At 40.5% G+C, this 21,425-nt stretch overlaps 1 protein-coding gene across 1 annotated transcript; it reads right to left on the bottom strand.

Annotated features, from left to right (window-relative positions):
• Window positions 1-9,072: 9,072 nt before the first annotated feature.
• Window positions 9,073-16,282, bottom strand: nkx1.2la (NK1 transcription factor related 2-like,a). The gene is made up of 3 exons (XM_075483147.1): window positions 16,267-16,282; window positions 11,147-11,341; window positions 9,073-9,861 (listed from the first exon to the last, which is right to left on the bottom strand). The coding sequence occupies exons 1-3, from the start codon at window positions 16,280-16,282 to the stop codon at window positions 9,254-9,256; spliced, it is 819 nt and encodes a 272-aa protein (XP_075339262.1). The 3' UTR covers window positions 9,073-9,253.
• Between the last annotated feature and the right edge of the window lie 5,143 nt (window positions 16,283-21,425).

Raw genomic sequence — 21,425 nt, 5'->3', positions numbered from 1 at the left:
ATTCAGCTTGGTACCATGGGCTTGAAGGCTTTAGAGTCTCACGCCAAGTCCTCCAAGCAAATGAATAATATCGAAGCGAAGGATCAAACTCCTTCCATCGCTGGGGTGTTTCAACCGGCCAACGCTAGCCAGTTAGCTATTAATGTATCTGAGCTAGCAGATAACGTTAACCAGCCAACTGCTAGTACAGCCCCTCAAGTTACGACCGTCACCGCAACTAGAGTAGATCTGCGAACAGCTTTTGGGTCCACACCAACCATGAAAGCAGAGGTGTTGTGGACTCCTTACACAATCATCAAACTCCATTCATATAATGTAAACGAGGGTATTTCAGAGTTGTTTAAATGCATGTTCCCCGATTCCGACATCGCTGCCACAATTACTTGTGGTCCCGACAAAACGGCGTACATAGCCAAGTTTGGTTTAGCTGTGTATATTAAAGAGGAACTGGTGTCCAAGGTAAACAAATCACCGTTCGTTCTTATGTTCGATGAGAGCCTCAACGAAACGACACATTTTTTGGTTGATTTTCATTGTTTATAGTTCTCTCTACTCCCCATATTCCCAGCATGGAATAAGTAGCTAGCTAACATAACCAATGTTAAAAAACAACTTAACTGTGTCAGTTAAACTTTTTTGTGGTCTGCTGAAATTTTCTTTGATTTTTCACACCTCTGTTTGGCTTGTTGTCTGTGTCTGTGCTGTGGTGTTGTAGCGTTTACTACTACTATGCTGCAATGGTTCATCAATGCTTTACACAGTCCACACTTTCATTTGTTTGAGAAATAAATGAACAATTAAAAAAAAAAAGTTTTTCTTTGCCGGTAGGTCTGTGAAATAGGTATTATTTTTTTTATAAATGGTTTTAAAAAGGTCTTAAAAAGACTTAAATTTGACTTGAAGAAACCTGTAGGAACCCTGTACATATATGGCCCACTTTCAATACATATTCATGTCTCCACTGGTGGAATGTCCCTTTAAGCGACACACACTTGTTGTAGGAAGGACGGCAAAAACATCTTTTCTATCGATAAAAGCCTTTATCGCGTTCCTCTGTTCGTCTTTCAAAACGAATGCAATGTGGAGATCCTGTAGAACAGACTCGATGGCAGAATCTACACACCCTAGCTCTTCAGCGGCAGCCATGTTTGTTTCAAACGAAGTCAAACCAACGCGCTCTTTAGTGACGTAGTCGATAATGTCCCTGTTTATCATCTGTCCATCATCGTATAAAGCCAACCCTGGCAATCTGATTGGGTCGACTGATTCGATGTCGGGCATAATGATTTCCCAACTGAGCAGAGCCAGACCGAACTTCCTGACCAAAAATTTTATGGGCGGGGCTAAGTTCGGCTGGCACCCAGGCTACTGCCTGGGGACCATTTTTAAGTATCCTAGGGGGTGCCACAGAGTCATTTTGCTTTGCCCACACATGATACCCTTTACATACGTACGAGGTGGTCAGGGTGGACCTGTGTGCCAAGTTTCATGACCTTGTGATGATGATAAGGCTTTAAAAAATCACAAACGCCATCACACGATTTTCACCGCCTTGCCACGGCCACGCCCTTTGAGGTTTGATAAAGGGGACCATTTTTAAGCATCGTAGGGGGCGCTACAGGGTCAATGAGTGACTCCCAAAAATACAAAGGTTAGATTCTTTCATGTCGTCGACTGGCAGGTGGTGCTTGCAAAATTTCAGGAGTTTTCGAGTCCCTTTTGCAAAGAATAATTCGGAGGAATAATAATAATCCTTACAGACACAATAGGGTCCTTGCAGTTTCACTGCTCGGCCCCTAATAATCCTTACAAAAATAATAGGGTCCTTGCAATTTCACTGCTCGGTCCCTAATAATAAACCTTACAGACACAATAGGGTCCTTGCAGTTTCACTGCTCGGTCTCTAATAATAATAATAACTAGGGGGCGCCAATGAGCCATTTATCTCCGCCCACACACAATACCCTTTACATATGTACAAGGTCGTCAGGGTGGACCTGTGTGCCAAGTTTCATGACCTTGCGATGATGAGAAGGCTTTCAAATCACAAACGCCATCACACGATTTTCACCGCCTTGCCATGGCCACGCCCTTTGAGGATTGAAAAAGTTTCTCCACGATTTTTTCCCCCCATGTCTTAAGAGTAACCTGGCCATGTTTGAAGTGTTTAGCATTAAATCTGTAGGAGGAGTTCGATCAAATGCGAGGTGTGGAAAAAGAAAAGACGTTTCCAACCACCAGCAGGTGGAGCTAAAGGTGGATGTCACTATTTTATATTCACGCGTTCAGACTTAGTCCAGCATTCACCGTATGAAGTTTGGGACAGATTGGATAAACTTAATTTTTTGTGGCAAGTGACTGTGAGTCATCAAACTTTGAGGCGTCACCACGGCCACGCCCTTTAAGTTTTGAAAAAGTTGCCCAATGATATTTTTCCCCAATGTCTTAAGAGTAAGCTGGCCAAGTTTGAAGTCTGTAGCATTAAATCTGTAGGACAAGTTCGATCATATGCAAGGCGTGGAATCGGGCAAAAATGGCACCAAAACACATCTTCCATCCAAAATGGCCGCCTTCCTGTGGACGTGGCACATTGGCAGCCTGAGACTTTTTTGTGCGTCTGGGCATGATAAATGAGTGTAGTGAATTTTGTTGTCCCACGCGAAACTAAGCCCAATGCGGGGACCATTTTTAAGCATCGTAGGGGGCGCTACAGGGTCAATGAGCGACTCCCAAAAATATAAAGTTTAGATTCTTTCATGTCGTCGACTGAAAGGTGGTGGTGCTTGAAACTTTCATGAGTTTTCGAGCACCTTTTGCAAAGAATCGGACGGAAAGACGGAAAGAAGACGGCGGAATAATAATAAACCTTACAGATACAATAGGGTCCTTGCAGTTTCACTGCTCGGTCCCTAACTAGACAACTTCAAGCAGCTGTATGTTTCAGTGTGGTCATTATTGTCATGTGTTTCTCAGCAAAGTGATGCTATAGAATAAAACAGATATTTTAAATGAATACATGCATTAAAAGGTCAAAATTAAACAGAAAACTTTTCAAAACTCCAGTTCCAGTAACTTCACTCTTCATTCAGAGAAACTTATATCAGAGATGCCACTAAAACCTGTTTTTCAAGTGATGTTTTCAACAGATTTTCAAAAGAAAAGTATAAAAAAACTCTGTAAGATACTTGAAAAGGTCACAAGAAAAACAATAATTTTCAGCTAATCTCCAGATAAATTACGTGTTGTTGCAGCTCTAATTTAGCAACACAATAGAGCAGATGTAAAACATGCTGGAATTTAAGTTTGTTTGTGGGATGAAGAGACATTTTTATTCAGTGAAGACAGGAAACTGAAAACGGAGAAACAAGGAAAAACTGGTCTGCCGTGTACAGGCTGTACTGGAACATGGAGGTGTGTTATGATCAAGGTGATGGAATTTAAAAACCTTGAAAAACCTGTCACTGAGTTACACAACAAGAAAACCTCCATCCATTTTCTTTTAGAGATAAACAGCAGAGAATTTCTGTGTCTGACTTCAATGGAAGAAACCGCAGTTATTCCCACGAATTAAAACACAATGTGATTTATTTTGGGAATAAAACAATAAGTAATATGTTTCTAATCTATTTCATATACTATTTTATATGCACGCGTTCAGACTTAGTCCAGCATTCACCGTATGAAATTTGGGACAGATTGGATAATGTGTGTGGGAGATATAAGCGACTTAATTTTTTGTGGCGAGTGACTGTGAGTCATCAAACTTTGAGGCGTCACCACGGCCACGCCCTTTAAGTTTTGAAAAAGTTGCCCAATGATATTTTTCCACCATGTCTTAAGAGTAAGCTGGCCAAGTTTGAAGTCTGTAGCATTAAATCTGTAGGACAAGTTCGATCATATGCAAGGCGTAGAATCGGGCAAAAGTGGCACCAAAATGCACCTTCCATCCAAAATAGCCACCTTCCTGTGGGCGTGGGACCATGGTGGCAAGAGACATTTTTGTGCGTCTGGGCATGATGAATGAGTGTACCGAATTTTGTCGTCCCACGCGAAACTAACCCCAATGCGGGGACCATTTTTAAGTATCCTAGTGGGTGCCACTGAGTCATTTTGCTTTGCCCACACATGATACCCTTTACATACGTACGAGGTGGTCAGGGTGGACCTGTGTGCCAAGTTTCATGACCTTGTGATGATGATAAGGCTTTCAAATCACAAACGCTATCACACGATTTTCACCGCCTTGCCACGGCCACGCCCTTTGAGGTTTGAAAAAGGGGACAATTTTTAAGCATCGTAGGGGGCGCTACAGAGTCAATGAGTGACTCCCAAAAATACAAAGTTTAGATTCTTTCATGTCATCGACTGGCAGGTGGTGCTTGCAAAATTTCAGGAGTTTTCGAGTCCCTTTTGCAAAGAATAATTCGGAGGAATAATAATAAACCTTACAGACACAATAGGGTCCTTGCAGTTTCACTGCTCGGTCCCTAATAATCCTTACAGACACAATAGGGTCCTTGCAGTTTCACTGCTCGGTCCCTAATAATAATAATAACTAGGGGCGCCAATGAGCCATTTATCTCCGCCCGCACACGATACTCTTTACATACGTACGAGGTCGTCAGGGTGGAGCTGTGTGCCAAGTTTCTTGACCTTACGATGATGAGAAGGCTTTCAAATCACAAACGCCATCACACGATTTTCACCGCCTTGCCACGGACACGCCCTTTGAGGTTTGAAAAAGTTTCTCCACGATTTTTTCCCCCCATGTCTTAAGAGTAACCTGGCCATGTTTGAAGTGTTTAGCATTAAATCTGTAGGAGGAGTTCGATCAAATGCGAGGTGTGGAAAAAGAAAAGACGTTTCCAACCAGCAGCAGGTGGAGCTAAAGGTGGATGTCACTATTTTATATTCACACGTTCAGACTTAGTCCAGCATTCACCGTATGAAGTTTGGGACAGATTGGATAATGTATGTGGGAGTTATAAGCGACTTAATTTTTTGTGGCGAGTGACTGTGAGTCATCAAACTTTGATGCGTCGCCACCAGTAGCGGCTCGTGGTCTGGAAAATAAGCGGGGAAGATGATCTGCGTTATGAAAATGCAAGCTTTTATGGAGCATACGCAATAGGCCAATAGTCTATGCAACCATACGCAGGGGGGGGGGGTGCGCAGTCGCATAAAAGTCTGCCATACAACAAACACAAAAGCCACGTGAAAATGAGCGAAGAGAAAGTTTGCGAAAGGAATTAATACTGCCTACGTTTCAATTAGAGGGAAACTTGTCGCAAAGCATTGCATGGCTAATTTCATGGCACAATTCAGATGCGCCTTGCTGGACTCGTGTTTTTTTGCCTTTTCCAAAAAATGCTTCATGTCACACACACCGACAGTGCTCCAACCTAAGCTAGCAGACAAGTAACCTACTGTACATGTACGAAGCTGTCAACACATTGTTTACTGTCTCAACATTGCTTTGCTCATCAAGCTAATATATTTCATTAAATCACTCCCAGTTTCCCATTTTGCAAAGACTTCGTTCACAATCACTTAAACTTTGTAAGATAGCAACTATAAAGTAAAATCTTTACCTACCACAAACGTGAATCCGGATTAAACAGCCAATATCCTTCATCAAATCCGACATAGTTATCCGTTTTATCCAACAAGTTTGTAGGGGAATTTGGCGGCACTGAAGTTCCCACTGGCTAGATGGGCAGAGTAATATTTCTTAAACCCTTTGAGTAATTTCCATGTCCAGGGCAGATCGTACACCTGCCCAAATTGCATCTATACAGGCGCGCTAAATGTAACATGATATTATGCTACGTAGGGGCCTACAGTGATTCTGATTGGTAGAATGTGCTCGAGAGTTCGGCGGGGCCGGGCTTAGCTGAGGGCAGACCAGGCATCTGCCCTGGCCAGTGGCCATAGATCTAACGTTAAGCAGCCACACTGGAGGTAGGCTATATTTCAGCGAAAATAAAAACAGATTCCACTCGCAAAGTCCGTCACAAGCGACAATATGGTGTAATACGATTCCCACTGTGATTGAAGTTGAAATAAATATTTTATCTATAATTTATAATTATCTATATTTTATCTATAAAAGAAAGGTTGGGGTGTGGAAGGCGGGGCTCTGCCCATCCTGCCCAAATACAGCAGCCGCGGCTGGTCGCCACGGCCACGCCCTTTAAGTTTTGAAATAGTTGCCCAATGATATTTTTCCCCCATGTCTTAAGAGTAAGCTGGCCAAGTTTGAAGTCTGTAGCATTAAATCTGTAGGACAAGTTCGATCATATGCAAGGTGTGGAATCGGGCAAAAATGGATGGCCATCTTCCATCCAAAATGGCCACCTTCCTGTGGACGTGGCACATTGGCAGCCTGAGACTTTTTTGTGCGTCTGGGCATGATGAATGAGTGTACTGAATTTTGTTGTCCCACGCAAAACTAAGCCCAATGCGGGGACCATTTTTCATCTTTCAGGATTTTTCGAGTCCCTTTTGCAACGAATAATTCGGAGGAATAATAATAAACCTTACAGATACAATAGGTTCCTTGCAGTTTCACTGCTAGGTCCCTAATAAACAATACAGATAAAATAGGGTCCTTGCAGTTTCACTGCTCAGTCCCTAATAATAAGAAACAGTACAGATACAATAGGGTCCTTGCAGTTTCACTGCTCGGTCCCTAATAATAATCCTTACAGATACAATAGGGTCCTTGCAGTTTCACTGCTCGGTCCCTAATAAACCTTACAGATACGATAGGGTCCTTGCAGTTTCACTGCTCGGTCCCTAATTACATGTATTTAGTAGAGAGAGATTATTCAGTTTGTAAGTCATCTAACAGATAAATGTATTTCTGCTTCTCATAAGCAGACTAAATCCTAAATTCCTGTGAACACAGTTGTTTCTATAGTGTGCATACAAAATAAAATTATGCAAAATGCTAGCAAAGAAATGGCGACACTGAGTGGTTATATGGTGTAAGTGAAAGTTAGAAAATTATATATTATAATGAAATCACCACTCTTGAAGGACATTGATTGACTCGTTTTATTTTGTAAGTAATAGCAATAAAAATAACTGTAATCAATGAAAAATATTTAGAATAAAGTGATGTTTGTGTTTTCTATTTCTATTAAGTTCATCCACCGATAAACTCTGGATGAACCAAGAGGTTCTTCCACTGTAACATAAGAAGAGACCACCACCACTTTAAATATAAATTAAACTTTTCATTGTGCATTGAAACAAACCAATGATTCACATATATGAACCGGCTTTGCAGGTTATAGTTACGTTGATGGCAGATTACAGACAGTCACATCATTGCAGGAGTTGACAATTTCTTCTTACACATGTTTCATCTTTATGTTGTCATGTGTAGCCCTTTTAGTGTTTATAGGAGGTTATGTTAATAGTGAAATTAACTTATGACATTTTGATATTGTGATGCAGGATTCATCTAAGCTTGTGACCAACAGTGACGTCAATAGTCTCACACCAGAAAGTATGATAGTTATGCCTGTACAGAGCACAGAAACATGGCAGTTTTATGTTTTCAAGGCTCAAGAATTGTAAAATCACTACACTTTTCTGGGCTACAAAATGTTTATATGCTTACATCTAAATTGAAACATACCTGAGTTCTGCATTATGTGCATGTTCAAAAATTGTGAAATCCTTTGCAAATCATAACTCGCTTACATTTTATGAAACTGTCAAAAATGTGATCTTGACTAATAATAACAAGTCCAAAAATGCCTATCATAAGGTCGAAGGGACTGGGCATTGGTACTAAATCACAGACTGCACTATCCTTTCACAAAAAGAAGGTTCCACGGAGTGTCACACAGATTGTCATCCAAGAGAACCGAGTTCCATCCATTTCGATGATTTTCACCAATTTTTCACTTTTCAAGTTAGCTGTCAACCGTGCTTTGATAGTTAGTTGAATAGGAGTTAAGCAGGAGAACTGGTTGGATTTAGATAAAACATTGCTGGATTGGGAATAAAAACCATACGGTTATGTTTAAATGTTACAGGTTGCAGGTTTGCATCATTTCTCTTAAACGTTTCTTTATAGAAGTAAAACATTAGCCAGTGAAAACCATTGCCGTCTCACAATTTCTGTACCTTTATTATAACCCTAATATGTTTTGGACATGTGGACAAATACCTGAGGCGTGTTCCTATTAATAATAGAATAGATATCTAATTCTTAAACACACTTGGTATAAGATGTCTTTTTTTTATTATTATTTGTTCCCACATAATCTGTAATGACAGAGGTTAAACAATACCTACAGTCCACTCCATGTGTAAAATTTCCAGATTGTTCCCTCTTTGTTCCCTTTTCACCACAGTGTTACCTCGCTCCCACAAATAGCTACATGATTATTGTATTAGCACACCTCTTACACTGCAAATTTGAATAATTTCCACCAAGCTGAAATAATAAGTGTTGCTAAGGTATTTAAGTAAAGGTTTTGTAATAAAGTGTTTATGTTGAGTTCAAATTCATTATTGGCTCCGCATTAAGTGATTATATTCTATACAGGTGATAAATGAACTCCAGGCTGTATAATGATTAAAAAAGTGTTTACTACTCTTCTGATCGCTTACAAGCCACTGATAAGGACAACTTCTGTGCTGCCAGGCTACGAAAAATCCTCCTCCAGAACCTTAGATTAATATGTAATGTCTGACATTCATTTATTCATGAAAAGCTTTGGTTAAAACTTCACAAATATTCATTGTGCATATGTGACTCAAATCTAATTATTCACTAGAAGACTTATTAAAGTTATTAGTTTATCATACAGTAATTCATTGTCCTTTTGTATTTACTTTACTTTTTGCCCTGAACATCACGTCATTGTGTGATTTGCAGCGAGCCCTTTAACAAGGACAACTGCATCACAAATCACTCGTGTCACTTTAGCAGAATTAGAGGTAGAAATCCTGCAGTTGAGATGTTCTTACTTTGTAAAACACAAGACACAGGACACACACGTTTGACGTTGTTTTAATAAAGTTACACAGGTTATGTTTTTATGGCAACAGACGTAGGATGTGTGAGCCTGTCAGAGGTAGAGACAGGGCAGAGAAATGGCAAAGTTTTAAGACAATAATGGAACATGAAAAGTCACTGAAATAAGAATAATTATTCTGGGTTTTAAATGCTAAGATGTAATTTTTTTCCCAAAGTATAAAAGAATGCATCTAGTATGAGTCTTGGCATATTCTATAGATGTGGATTAAAATAAGTCGGTTGGACGAATCCACTGGGCATGAAGGGATGCAGGAGCCCTCCAGTGGAAGAAAGCGGAACACCACCAGCCGTGTGGAAAATCACACTCCCAGAGCTGAAGTTGGAGAAGGTTTGGTGGAAGCTGCCGGAGTTTGAGCCACAGGTTGCCTGGTTGGGACTGACGCTGACCAGGGAATTGGATCCGGGTTGAAGTGTGCTGTCCGCCCCGGGGTTCTGCTTTTTCCACTTGGTCCTCCTGTTCTGAAACCAGATTTTCACTTGGGTTTCGGTCAGACTTAAGGACAGGGCCAGATTTAGTCTCTCGCACACGGACAAGTACCGTGTTGCGCGGAACTTGTTTTCAAGAGCCACTAGTTGCTCGTAGGTGAACGCTGTTCTGGCGCGCCGTGGTTTGGCGTAGGCCTGATCCGGACGCCGCCGCTTGTGCGGTGATGAATCCTGCGAGGGGACCGCTGGCTCCCTGTCTCCGTGGTCCTCTTCGCCGGTGAGACTGGGCTCTGTTTGGGCCAGTGGGGAAAGGGGATCAGCCACAACTGAAGGGTGCCCGAAGAACGCGGAGTCCTCATCTCCGGTCTCTTCTCCTGCAAAAAAAAAAAAAAGAAAAGAAAAAAACAGTTTTAACTCACATCCTGAAGTTCTGTTGCGAAATAACGTTTGTGTTTTTTTCTTAGGTAACTCAAAGTGAAACAGTCTGGCATCCATGACCAGGTAGTGTTGAATCGTCAAAATATTGGAATATTTAACAGGCTTTTCCCCTGCTGGTTCTCACTTTGCTAAATGCTCTTGTTGTCTAAAAATAATTTTCCTAAGAGGAAGCCAAAAACATTTTATTGGCAAGCGGCAAATAAAAAATGGTTATTTGAATAATGAGATGAACATCCAAAAAGCGTGCTAACTGTGCCGTGGTACTGAAGGACAGCTCCTAACAAGTTGTTTGAGGGTCCACACCTGATTGACCTGAAAGATGTGTCGTCATTATACAGTGATGTTGCTCATTGTTCACTTCACTTCATACTCAAGAACAACATGGACACGAAACACACAGGGCCTAAAGTTGACTTCTGTGAAGTGTTTGAATAGGACCCTGAGGTCGATGGAGGGGAAAGAAGCATTCAGACGAGGGGAGGACTTGGTCACTAATCCCTAAATAATTTATAAACCGCGCAGCGCTTCAAATGTCATGTTGCGGAAAGAAATCCCGTCTAAATCCAGCCTCGCCACCTCAGCCGTGACGTGCTAATGGAGTTTCATATTTGCGGGCGGATCGATAAATGTCATCTATTTAAAGGGAAGTTTTAATCGAATGATATTTAGGATCAGACATGGATGGGGTGTGAGGTTTGTACCTGCAAGGTGCTGGAGGGAGATATGCAGGAAGCAGTAATGGGATATCGATCAAAGCGCGCAGAAGCATCCTCAATGGGACGATTTAAACAATTATCTAGCCTGCCTGTCCCGGTGCCAATCACACGCTGGGGCTCTGGGAGCAAGCCTTTGTGGTTTCCTTCAAAGGAAACGCAGCCTTGGAAATTAAGGGAAGGTCATACGAAGATGACTTAAAATCTAATAGATAGCGCTTCACTTGTATTTGGGACCTTTGTCGTGGGGGTTTTCTTATCATAATTTTTTTTTTATATATTAATTTTTTGCCTTTGGTTGGTGGGGTTTTTTTTATAAAAAGTTTTTACAGCTTAGCACTTAGACATTTAGATGTGGATGTCCATTTAATGAAAAGCCTCGATGGTTTTTTTTTGTTTGTTTTTTTAAGTTAAAGCGTGAGAAACGAAGCAAAATTATGTATTGCACAAACGTTTGAACTGGCTGTATATGTAATAATAAGCTAGCAAAATGATAAGTAATCTCTACCTGCATCTGCGCGCTCATCTCTGAAGTCTCCACCCGCTGTGCTGTCCCACTCCAAACTTGTACCCTCTTCATTTTGTGCTTGAAACTTTTCCTGGACGGTGGAAAGTTCGTTTACTCTTCTGCTGTTGAATTTGTTCGGATCCAGTATGTCAATTATAGAAAAAGAAATCTTGTGACTGGACGTCATGGTTACTCCTTAAGTTCCAGCATCCTCCACACAATTAGACCCGCGAAGACAGAAACGAGAGAGGTGTGCGTAATTACGCGTGCAGAGATGAATTTCTCATTGTTCAGCCTGCTTCGTGTCTTCAAGCTTCATCAGACTGGACTCGAGGTGATACTCCCTGGAATGTGGAATTCGCCTCTCTGCTTCTGTCAGTCAGTCTCGCGGTGTAAATGAAATGACCGGAGCACAATCTTTAAAGCGTCTGTCCCCCCCTTCTCTGAAGCAGCCACGTGACACAAACACTATTAGTGTTTCACACGACCGCCTAATGGTCTCAAAGCGTTCGCCGATAATCACCCATATCATTAAATTCAGTAATTGACGAGCTGAAAATAAATTGGACACAGATGGCACTTAATTCATCAGAGGTCCTCCCGTCTCTGCAAATTGGACTTTGGTAAAGGCTTCGTTGTCGGGAAGGGGATTTTTTAGTCCTTTGTGCAACAGAAAAACATTTCTTTTAATAGAAACCAATCAACTAGGCTGTTTATAAAATATGGCAGCATCTCAACGGGTTTTACACATTGGCATATAAAGCTGTATTTTAACTGTCAGTAGAGTGGAGCCATTTGTAAATAATAGGCACTGATGAAGAAGATGTGCAGCAACTTTAAGAGAAAGTCACACACTTTGCTTGGAACTTACAGAGGGATACTAAGGCATTTATATAATGAAGATATACAAATACTATGTAGACAATGTCATTTGTTAGACACCTCATGTTTCTTTCAGTTAAATGAAAGAAATGGCTTTAATAGTTAAGCACAAACTTGTCTGTATCCAGTTTAAAAAAAAGTGTGATGCAGAGATTTGAACATTGTAGTACATGTTCTGGGAGTGTATCGACCTAAATGGTTAGTTTTAGGGGAAAACTCTGCCCAGGGCATGTATTATAACCCACGTCATTACACGTTATGTTATTCATGCTATCATTCGTGAGACCAGGTTTCCTCTTTTTGATAGTTATGCAGCAGAACTGTCCTGTAAAATCCTATTTCATGTTTATATCAATTAAATTTTTCTTTATGTGTAGTCAGTTTTCCAGGATCCAAGTGTTACAGCACAGCATTGCAAAACTTAGTCTTTGATTTAACCGTAATGACTGGAAGAGATTTGTTCTTTTTTTGTTTTTGAGAGGACTGAATATTCATATGCTTTCACTTCAATATCTATTATGCTATTTAAGTAAACTAAATAACTACGAGTGTTATGGGAAGACTAAAAGGATACATGACTCATCAATTTATATGCTTCTTTTCAAAACTGAGAGTAGATGCAGCTGATTGTTTTCTCAAGAAATATAATCAATTTATATTCAAAATCAATCAGCTCCCGATGATTAATGTTAAGTATCCAATAGAAAGTGACTTAGGGTTATTTAAAGCTTAATGCCTGGCATTGGTTAAAATCGTGAAACCAGTACAGGATCAATATTCTCAGCAGGTGTCCAATACAGATAAAGCCTGATGACTACCGACAGTCATTTTGGACACTGGGAGGCTAAACCAGTGACTGCAACACTAGAGAAAGGCTTATTTGAAGCTTCCTTTAGTCCTTGAATTATTTTCAGTTTATCCTTATTAGCGAAGGGATTGCTTTTGAATTAGGACTTTGCCTTTTTTGTAGAATTTGAAGGTTGAAACTGAGGATCTGCTCTGTAGCATCACATTGGATGTGGTCTGTGAGGTCTACATTTAGTATGAATGAGAAATAAGACTGAAAAAAAATGTTTCCTTGATTGTAGTTCTGTAAAACAATGGTGACATGGGGGATCTAATTATGTTTACAAATTGTTAAAAGCCTCCGACACAATTTCCTGTGTTACTTACACAAGGTGATTACTCTGCTTGTGGTGGACTGGTAGGGTCTGTGTTCACATAGTCAAACATTTGCTAAAGCCACCACTACAGGGTGTCTCCATGTAACCATTTGCATATGTATAACACTTGCTCAGACATTATTATAGGCTTTCCGTATGAATAGGGCCCACCACACGCTGGAGGTTTACTACTTCCTAACAAGAAAGCCCAGTGGCTGGACATCTGTTTGTGTGGGACAGAGAGACAAAAGGATAAGACCCAAGGACAAAGAGGGCTTCAGGTAGACTTCTGAGAGCAGCAACAGCAGCTGGCTCAGCTGAGTCTATTCAGACAAGAGCGAGACTTCAGAGAGGAGTCTTGGTTGTCCAACACTGTAGGGGACCAAAGAGACACACTTCCATCCAAGACCTCCCTCCAGGGTCAATAAAGTCATCACTTCACAGGGAGGCTGCCCCAAGTCTGCCAAACATCTGATAATTTCTCTAATGCCTGGGGCGGCATTTTGAGTTGCAGTTCTAGATTGTAGCACCCATTGTTTTATTCTAAACTCCATCACTGTCTCTGCAACCCCTCTTTTAAATGGCAAGTGTCTGGTCAACCATTAAGGAGGGACGTTGAATTCTTAAAGCTGTAACTGTAAATTCTATTCCAGCTTGAATGTTTGTTTGTTTTTGTTTTTTTAGTCATTGTTGTTTTCTAAGAGATTTAAAGGACAAGACCGTTTTTTTGACATTGGGCCCTTGATTTCACATTATAACATGATGTTCTACTCACCCCTGCTTGTTGTTGGTAATTTGGAGCTGTTCCGAAGATATTCGAGAGGCGTCTGGCTGCTCTCTTGAGATATTCGGCCATTTCCTATGGGCAACGTTATACAGGCACAAACTATGCTGTTTATAATTTATTAATTACTGTACACTAGCACTGATAACGTGGAGGTGCGTCGCTTACTTAAAAAAATCCGGGTTACTGTAATTTTGAATTTTTGTCGTAAAGTGGGTGTTACTGATGTCATCATCGTGCTACTACCACAGACAGCCCACAGACAAACACACACAGACTTTACGACAAAAATTCAAAATTACAGTAACCCGGATTTTTTTAAGTAAGCGACGCACCTCCACGTTATCAGTGCTAGTGTACAGTAATTAATAAATTATAAACAGCATAGTTTGTGCCTGTATAAGCTTGCCCATAGGAAACCGTTTCATGGCCGAATATCTCAAGAGAGCAGCCAGACGCCTCTCGAATATCTTCGGAACAGCTCCAAATTACCAACAACAAGCAGGGGTGAGTAGAACATCATGTTATAATGTGAAATCAAGGGCCCAATGTAAAAAAAAACGGTCTTGTCCTTTAAGATTGAACAGCTCTGAGAAACAGGAAATGAGTTGGAAAAAGTAGTTCCATGTATTGAACCCTGGTGACTTTTCCTCTGAGTTTCCACTATTTAACTAGCACTTTGGTTTATAAATAAACATCTGGAACCCTAACAATAGTCCCATCAGCCTTATCTGTACCTTATGTTAAGCGCTAATAAAGAAAAAATGTCAGCATCCCGTTAGTGGGGAGAGTCCTGCCACACAGAGTGGTGAACAGAAAACTATTATGTTCAATTTGTCAAAAATGATGATTGACACAACCAGAAAACACATCAAGCCAACCAGGTTGTTGCGCTCTCAAATCAACTGAGCAAGCATTTTTCAGTTGAAAAGACTTTTTTAAAAATGATTTGCTCACCAGATTAAAGATGTTCAGAACTGCTTCATAAGTGAACATAGCTCATATTTGACCAGGACAGGCAGTAAGGCAAATAACTATTCAACTAAGATTCTGCTTACACTGCTAAGCGAGTCCGTGACCGCGACCGCTGATGCAAGGTCTGTGGAATGTAAATTTCTTCATCCTCACTTGTCTGTGAGGCTCCCCCGAGACATTCTGCAGCTGTCCCTGTACTGCCCAAATATTTGTTACTGCACGCTGACTATGTCTGCACCTATATCAATCTCCATTTAAAAAAATCTACTCTTTTCTTAACAGGTAATCATAGACATACTCATGCACATGTAGCTTCGGGACAGCTGATTCAATATTAGCATGTATAGGACTGCAGCTGATTGGGTTTCTTCTTCCTTTTGTGCAGAAGCACATACTCATTACGGAAATAAACGCAGTGTCTGTTTTATTATTCAAATAGTGCAATAACAAACCTTCACCTGTTTCCCAATGCTCATACTGCTGCATAAAAAGGAGCCAATATTTTTCCAGCTTGCTTCTCTAACTGAGCCTTGTAACACTCCATGGTTAAAGGCCAATGAATTGAAGCGGTTGAAAGTCCCAAAAGCTACATCTGTTACCCAGTGTCACACAACTTAGTTTAGAATTTATCGTTAAAACAAATCTGATTTAGATTCATCAACTTCTACTGCTGAAGATATGTCAAGATCTGCATTTACAGTTGATGCCAGCAATTCAAACAGTTCTACAGTAGTTTGTCTTTGTAATCTGACGATGGTTGCAGTATTGAGTTCTGCTACTACCTGCATCTTTGCTATGTCTTCATTCCCACACAGTTGGTATTGATGGGTGAGATTTAAGATAAATGCAGTACCTTTTTTAAAAGGCAGAATGCTTCACTCTTTTGGCCAGCTCTCCTGTCTGCACTGCGTTCCTATAGCCAGGCCTCCTTTCCGTGGGACCTCTGTGTTTGTTTGACTGTCTCTGACAACAAGGTCAGTGGCATTGCCCAGTAATTGTCCTAACGGCCTGTGTACCTGTTGGGTGGAGGCGAGTAATGAGAGTTTTTCATTACAGGAGGGACGGGTGAGTGCGCCTGGCAGATGCTGACAGGCAGCAGATGTGTAAAGTTGGGGGTGATTTGTAAAGGGGTCAACTGCATCACAGAGGAGATGGAGGGCAATGTGAGGTGGGTGGAAATTATGCTGAGGGACACTGTCAGTCATAGTGCACCCCTGTCACAGCAAGGTAAAGGTCAGTTCAAACACTGGTGTTGTTCGCAAACATCCCGAGTAGTTCAGCAATGTGGGCAGCGTATGCAAACTTTTTCCGCTTACCGTAAGATTTTCCCATGGTCATAACTGCTTGTCTAATATATACATGTAATGCAAAAAGAATGAAATTGGTGGTGCTTAGCACTGTCACCCCACTGAAGTGTCCCTGGTTTCGAATCCCTGATTGGACCTTTCTGTGTTGAGTTTGCATGTTCTTCTGTGCATGTGTAACCGTTGTCTGCGTTGTGTTAAGTTTTTTTAGAAGAAGGACCGACACTCTTTGCTTCAGGACTGGACTTTTATTGCCTGAATAATGATAAAGAATACGACTGGTCAGCTCACGGTCAAGCACAGCACTCGTTCGGCACAGCTTCATGAGAGAAAGTTAGCAAGTTTAGCTTAGTCTTCGAGCCAAGATCGCTAACAAACATTACATTAAAAACACATTTAGTCAAATGCAATGTTGTCGCCATCTTACTGAGCATGATATACAAATAATAATAATGCTAACTGCATTATTACATTAAATACAGTTTCAGTATAACGCTGTGCTTTGTTTAACAAACTTACCATGGGCTCAATCCTCGTGCACTGGCACTGCGCCTATATCACAGCCCATTTTATGTACTGAGGAGAGCCCTGCCGACCAGTGACCATCCAAGATACATGAACAACAGCAAATATGATTGGCAGTCACTGTGGAAGTGGAATCAACAGCCAACCCGTTACACATGCATGGGTTCTCTTCAGGTTCTGCAGTTTCCACCCACCATCCAAAACCTGTGACCCATGTGACCCTAAACTGGATTAGGTGGGTTAACTTCTACAAGTGGTATAGCACTGGTTTCTGACTTTTCTATCGATGGTGCCAACATGTCCAGAGAAAATTAAGACTAGATTTATGACAGAAAAAAACAATTTGTGATACCATAATATCCAATCACTAGCTCCATAAAGTGATTTCTTTAAATTAAAAGAATTTTCTTTTCACTTCTCTTCTCTTGTACAGGACCCCTTATGATGCAGAGTATTTTCCTGCTAGTTTCGGTACCTCGACAATGTAGCAGAAGCTCTCTAAAAAAGAAAAAAAATTTGTTTCAACACCTAAGTTCCAAATTTAGTCCTTAACATAAGTCCCATGTTTACAGTTGATTACTGTAGACTCAAAAATGGACACCTAGTGCAATGACAACTGACAGGTCTACTGACCAAACACCATTTTGTGCCAAATTGGGAGTGATAACGTCTTGCCATTTTGATTGAATAAATTAATCATTTGGGGTTTTTGTTGTTTTTTTCTCCTGTTCTGCTTGCCTCTTTACCATGCCACAAAACCCTCCTATTTGTTTTATATAGTTAGGGGCATTTGGGGGTAGTGACAAGTTTGGCTTTATGCTGGAGGTGCAAGAAAAAAAGCAATGAAATAGCATGCTCTATTGTGAACCAGTGGAGAATAAGGAAACTGCAGGAACCACACCTCTTTCTTTGAAGCAGGGCTATATAAAATAGGTTTATCCATATGAACATACAGTAATGTACATGTCTTAGAGTTATTGTGGGACTTTAGTTAGTTTGGTTTTAGATACAAACACAATTCTTTAAAACACCAAAGTTGCAATCCAGACAGCAAAGACTTCTGGAAGATATGTATGATAATGTCTCCTCACATGGCCATTCTGGGGTTCTTGAAACCCTTCTGGAAATTTCATAAGCACTGGTCTGATGAACCTGGAAACAAACATACAAAACTTCATAGGAATGCATGTGATGACCTTTATCTGTTTAACAATCCATGGTGGTGGTAAGTTTAGTTAAAGTGCTGGTGCATCGGGAGCAGTAAGTTAGAGGCTTTGTCGCTGTTGATACAAATTCCTTCATTCAACTGAAAAACTATGAGAACCCACACAAATCCTCTTCTCAAGGCAGGATAGAAGAGTGGTGCAATGAATAAACAGATTTTAACCAAATGCTCTTGAAGTTATTAAACCTCTATTTTGCTTTTCATGGTAGTAGGCATGTTTTTTTAGGCAGTGCATATCAAATAATGTAGCCTCATGCCTTTTTAAAGATATATGACTTTGAGTCAGTGGGTGTATACCACTAGAACAACAACTCATAGATTTCTATATCCAAGACTTTTTTCGCTGAAGAAGACTGGTTATAAGACTTGGGCTCAGAGTCTAAGAAAAAGAATAGTTACTTGTTTTTGGAAACAAGTTCTTTTTTTTATCTCTAAAATATTGTTAAATGTTGCATGTCTTGAGATGTTGGTAGTTGCTAAACTCATAGAAAAACAGAAAGCAACCTTTCCAATAGTTATGCAATTGGGAAACACTAAGCTGAAACGTTGTCTATTCATTTTCTTACTTACAGATATTAGCAGATATACTAAGACTCAGAAATCAATAAAAACCTTTACCTTCAGTTATGAGACAGCTAAGGGTGATGGACCAACGATCAGTGTTCTTGATCAGATTTTCAATTCTTAAGCTCAGGCCCAGTTTAATCGCCTCCCATCAGAAAATAAGAATGTGAAATAAAGATGAAACACACAAACATTAAATTCTAATAGTCAGAATTACTCTTGTAAAATACTAAGATAATCAGATAACAACAGCAGCACTGCAAACGGACCATGATCAGTGCAGGTATACCTAGTATCTAACATCCTGACAAGACTGTAGAATATCTAGTCTGGAAATTACGAAACTGGTAGGCCAAATATTTTGGCCACATCTTGTCCACACAAAAAGAGCAATTAGAGTCACAGGAAGGTGAGCGTTGGTGTGACTGGAGGAGAGTATGCACAATTAAAAACGACCAAAGCAGACCGTCATAAAGAGCTTCAGCTGAATGTTATCCACAGAGCTGAGGCTTGCTAGTAATGGCTCTTGCATCTGTACAGAGCACACTGTCACTCAACCTGAGCATTGATTAGCCATTGTTCTGAGAAGGTCACATCATAATTCATTTACAATAATTAGTCCTGCAGTACCACCTGCACTCCTTCTCTCGTTTGCCCCATTAAATTACGAGAAACCATCACGGTTCACGCGTGGAACAATGAAGATGTATCCGCAACGTAAAGGCAAGAGCTATTAGTTACATTATTTAAATGGACCCGTTTAAACCTGGGGAGCTGTCTTTATGAAGGGCAATTAGGCACTAACCATAATTGATAATTCATGCTAATTACAATTAGGAAATATAAATAGTGGGTGTAGGATTAATCATCATTGTGGTTGAGCAGGCAGAAGCCATGGTGCAGGATGGGTAGCTGCAATGGAAGGCAATGGATTATGCTCCATTCATCTCCATCTAGTGCATAAACAGATTGTCTTTGTCCCTTTATATTTTTCCATTGACCGTTATCTCTGTTTTGTTTGTGTGCCCTTGCTTAATAGCCTTGGAGGTTGTGAAACTGTGAAGCTGTTAGTGAACTGTGTGAGCACAGTGTCCCCGCAAAGGTGGGTGTTACTGGGAGGTCTGATGTCTTTTCATTCATACCCAGTTTAAAGTCATAGCATTAAAACCCATCAAATGTGCAATAAAAAAAGGTTATTTTAGAGGACAAAACAATTGGAAGCTTCAATATATAACATGTAGGAAATGCATTGGCAAAAATCCAACATGTTATTTAAAGATTTGGGGTTTTTTGGGGGGGGTTAGAGGTCTGTGAAAATATGTTTTCATCCCCTTAGAATGATCATTTTGTGTCCAAAGAAGTTGAAATACACCTGTCCTGTCTCTATGCCATGTTCCACCTCCATGTTACTACAGTGGCCATCAAGGGACAAATCATACACTGGCCCAAATACAGGCATTTCACATTTCATTTATACAATTTGGACTGATATATGTTACAAAATGTTACTTTGACTATATAATTATTCTTTGCATAACACTAAAATCTAGGTCACATTAAAAATGTTGATCCCTCACTGCTGTGTAGATGAAGGTTTCTCATCTGACCTTTGTCCTCTCAGTTGCAGAAATGAATACTGAAGCGTTAATTCAGCACATTCACTAACTTTTCAGTCCCAAGTCATGCAACACAATTTACCGATAACCTTTTACCTCTCACAAAGACATTCAAGCTCTTTTATTGTTGACATGCAGCAATAACATTAAGAATTTTCCACTGTGCTATAAGAAGATGCTTCCGAGCCACCCACGGAAGTGTCTGTACTCTAAACAACTGCATTGTCAAGCTTTGCTTTGTCTTTGGTCTGAGAGGAGACAACAGTCAGATTTAAATAAAAATACCAAGCTGTCTTAGCTGAGCAAACAAGTGAACAACAACTGAGCTTTACTTGAATGCGGCCCTGTTAGAATTTATTGCATTCCCAGGGATTTGAATTAATCATTGGCACTTGTATGTCTGTCAAAGAGAAGAGAGTAAAAAAAAGGGTTTATTTATGCACATTGATTGCAGATCCGAGCGTGCTCTGATTCATTCACATGGAACAAAAAAGGATAAGGGTTTAATGAAATAAACAGAAAAAAAACAAAAGTTCACGAAAATAAGGAACATACTCTTGGCGGTAATTATTTGTTATCCTTAGTGCAACATGATAGGAAATACCACAATACTGTGTCCTTAATTTTGCTACTACTTTTTCTAAATTACTCCCAAATTATCACAAAATAATGTGGTTGTGTTTCAGGTCGACAAGGGACTGTTTATGCTTCACTTTGTGGGGACATTTAATTTGACATTTGGTGCAGGCCAAAGGCTTCCTCAGTTTCTGTCTTTAACATCATGATTTTCAGATGGGCCCCTGCACTGGGAGGCCCCAACTATTGCTGGCAGCCAGTCGTAATTGCTACAATGAGAGCCGGATCAGTGGAGTTGCTCTAATCAATAAAGTCTTCATCAACCATTTCCCTTGACAATTCTCCCTCATTTCTCCCTTAATTGTTCTTTTTCATCAAACAAGCTCTATGCAGTGAGCATGTGTGTGTCTTTGTATGTTTGTGTGCTCCCAGGAGCTTGTGCTTCGGTCCTCCCTCTCAATGGACCACGGCTAACAGATTACTAATGGAAGTTGGGCCGCAGACAGCAGAAGAAACCTTTGCCTCTTATAACTAGAGTGTGACCTCAATGGGAGCAGGATTACTGTTGATCCAGACTCCCGCTTCCCCGGAGCAGTTTCAGTCCTGCATCACTGCTGCCTCGAATACAGATCTAAACATTTTTATGAGACGGTACAGCTGCTTTG

The sequence above is a fragment of the Odontesthes bonariensis genome, chromosome 2, assembly GCF_027942865.1.
Source record: "Odontesthes bonariensis isolate fOdoBon6 chromosome 2, fOdoBon6.hap1, whole genome shotgun sequence".
NCBI classification, from domain to species: domain Eukaryota; kingdom Metazoa; phylum Chordata; class Actinopteri; order Atheriniformes; family Atherinopsidae; genus Odontesthes; species Odontesthes bonariensis.
This window is presented reverse-complemented; position numbering and strand designations above follow the sequence as displayed.

Bases quoted from the DNA above. Each gene is read 5' to 3' on its own strand.
- nkx1.2la (XM_075483147.1), bottom strand. The intron at 9,862-11,146 runs GTAGAGATTACT...TTTTTTTTGCAG, and splicing joins AGATGAGCGCGCAGATGCAG to GAGAAGAGACCGGAGATGAG.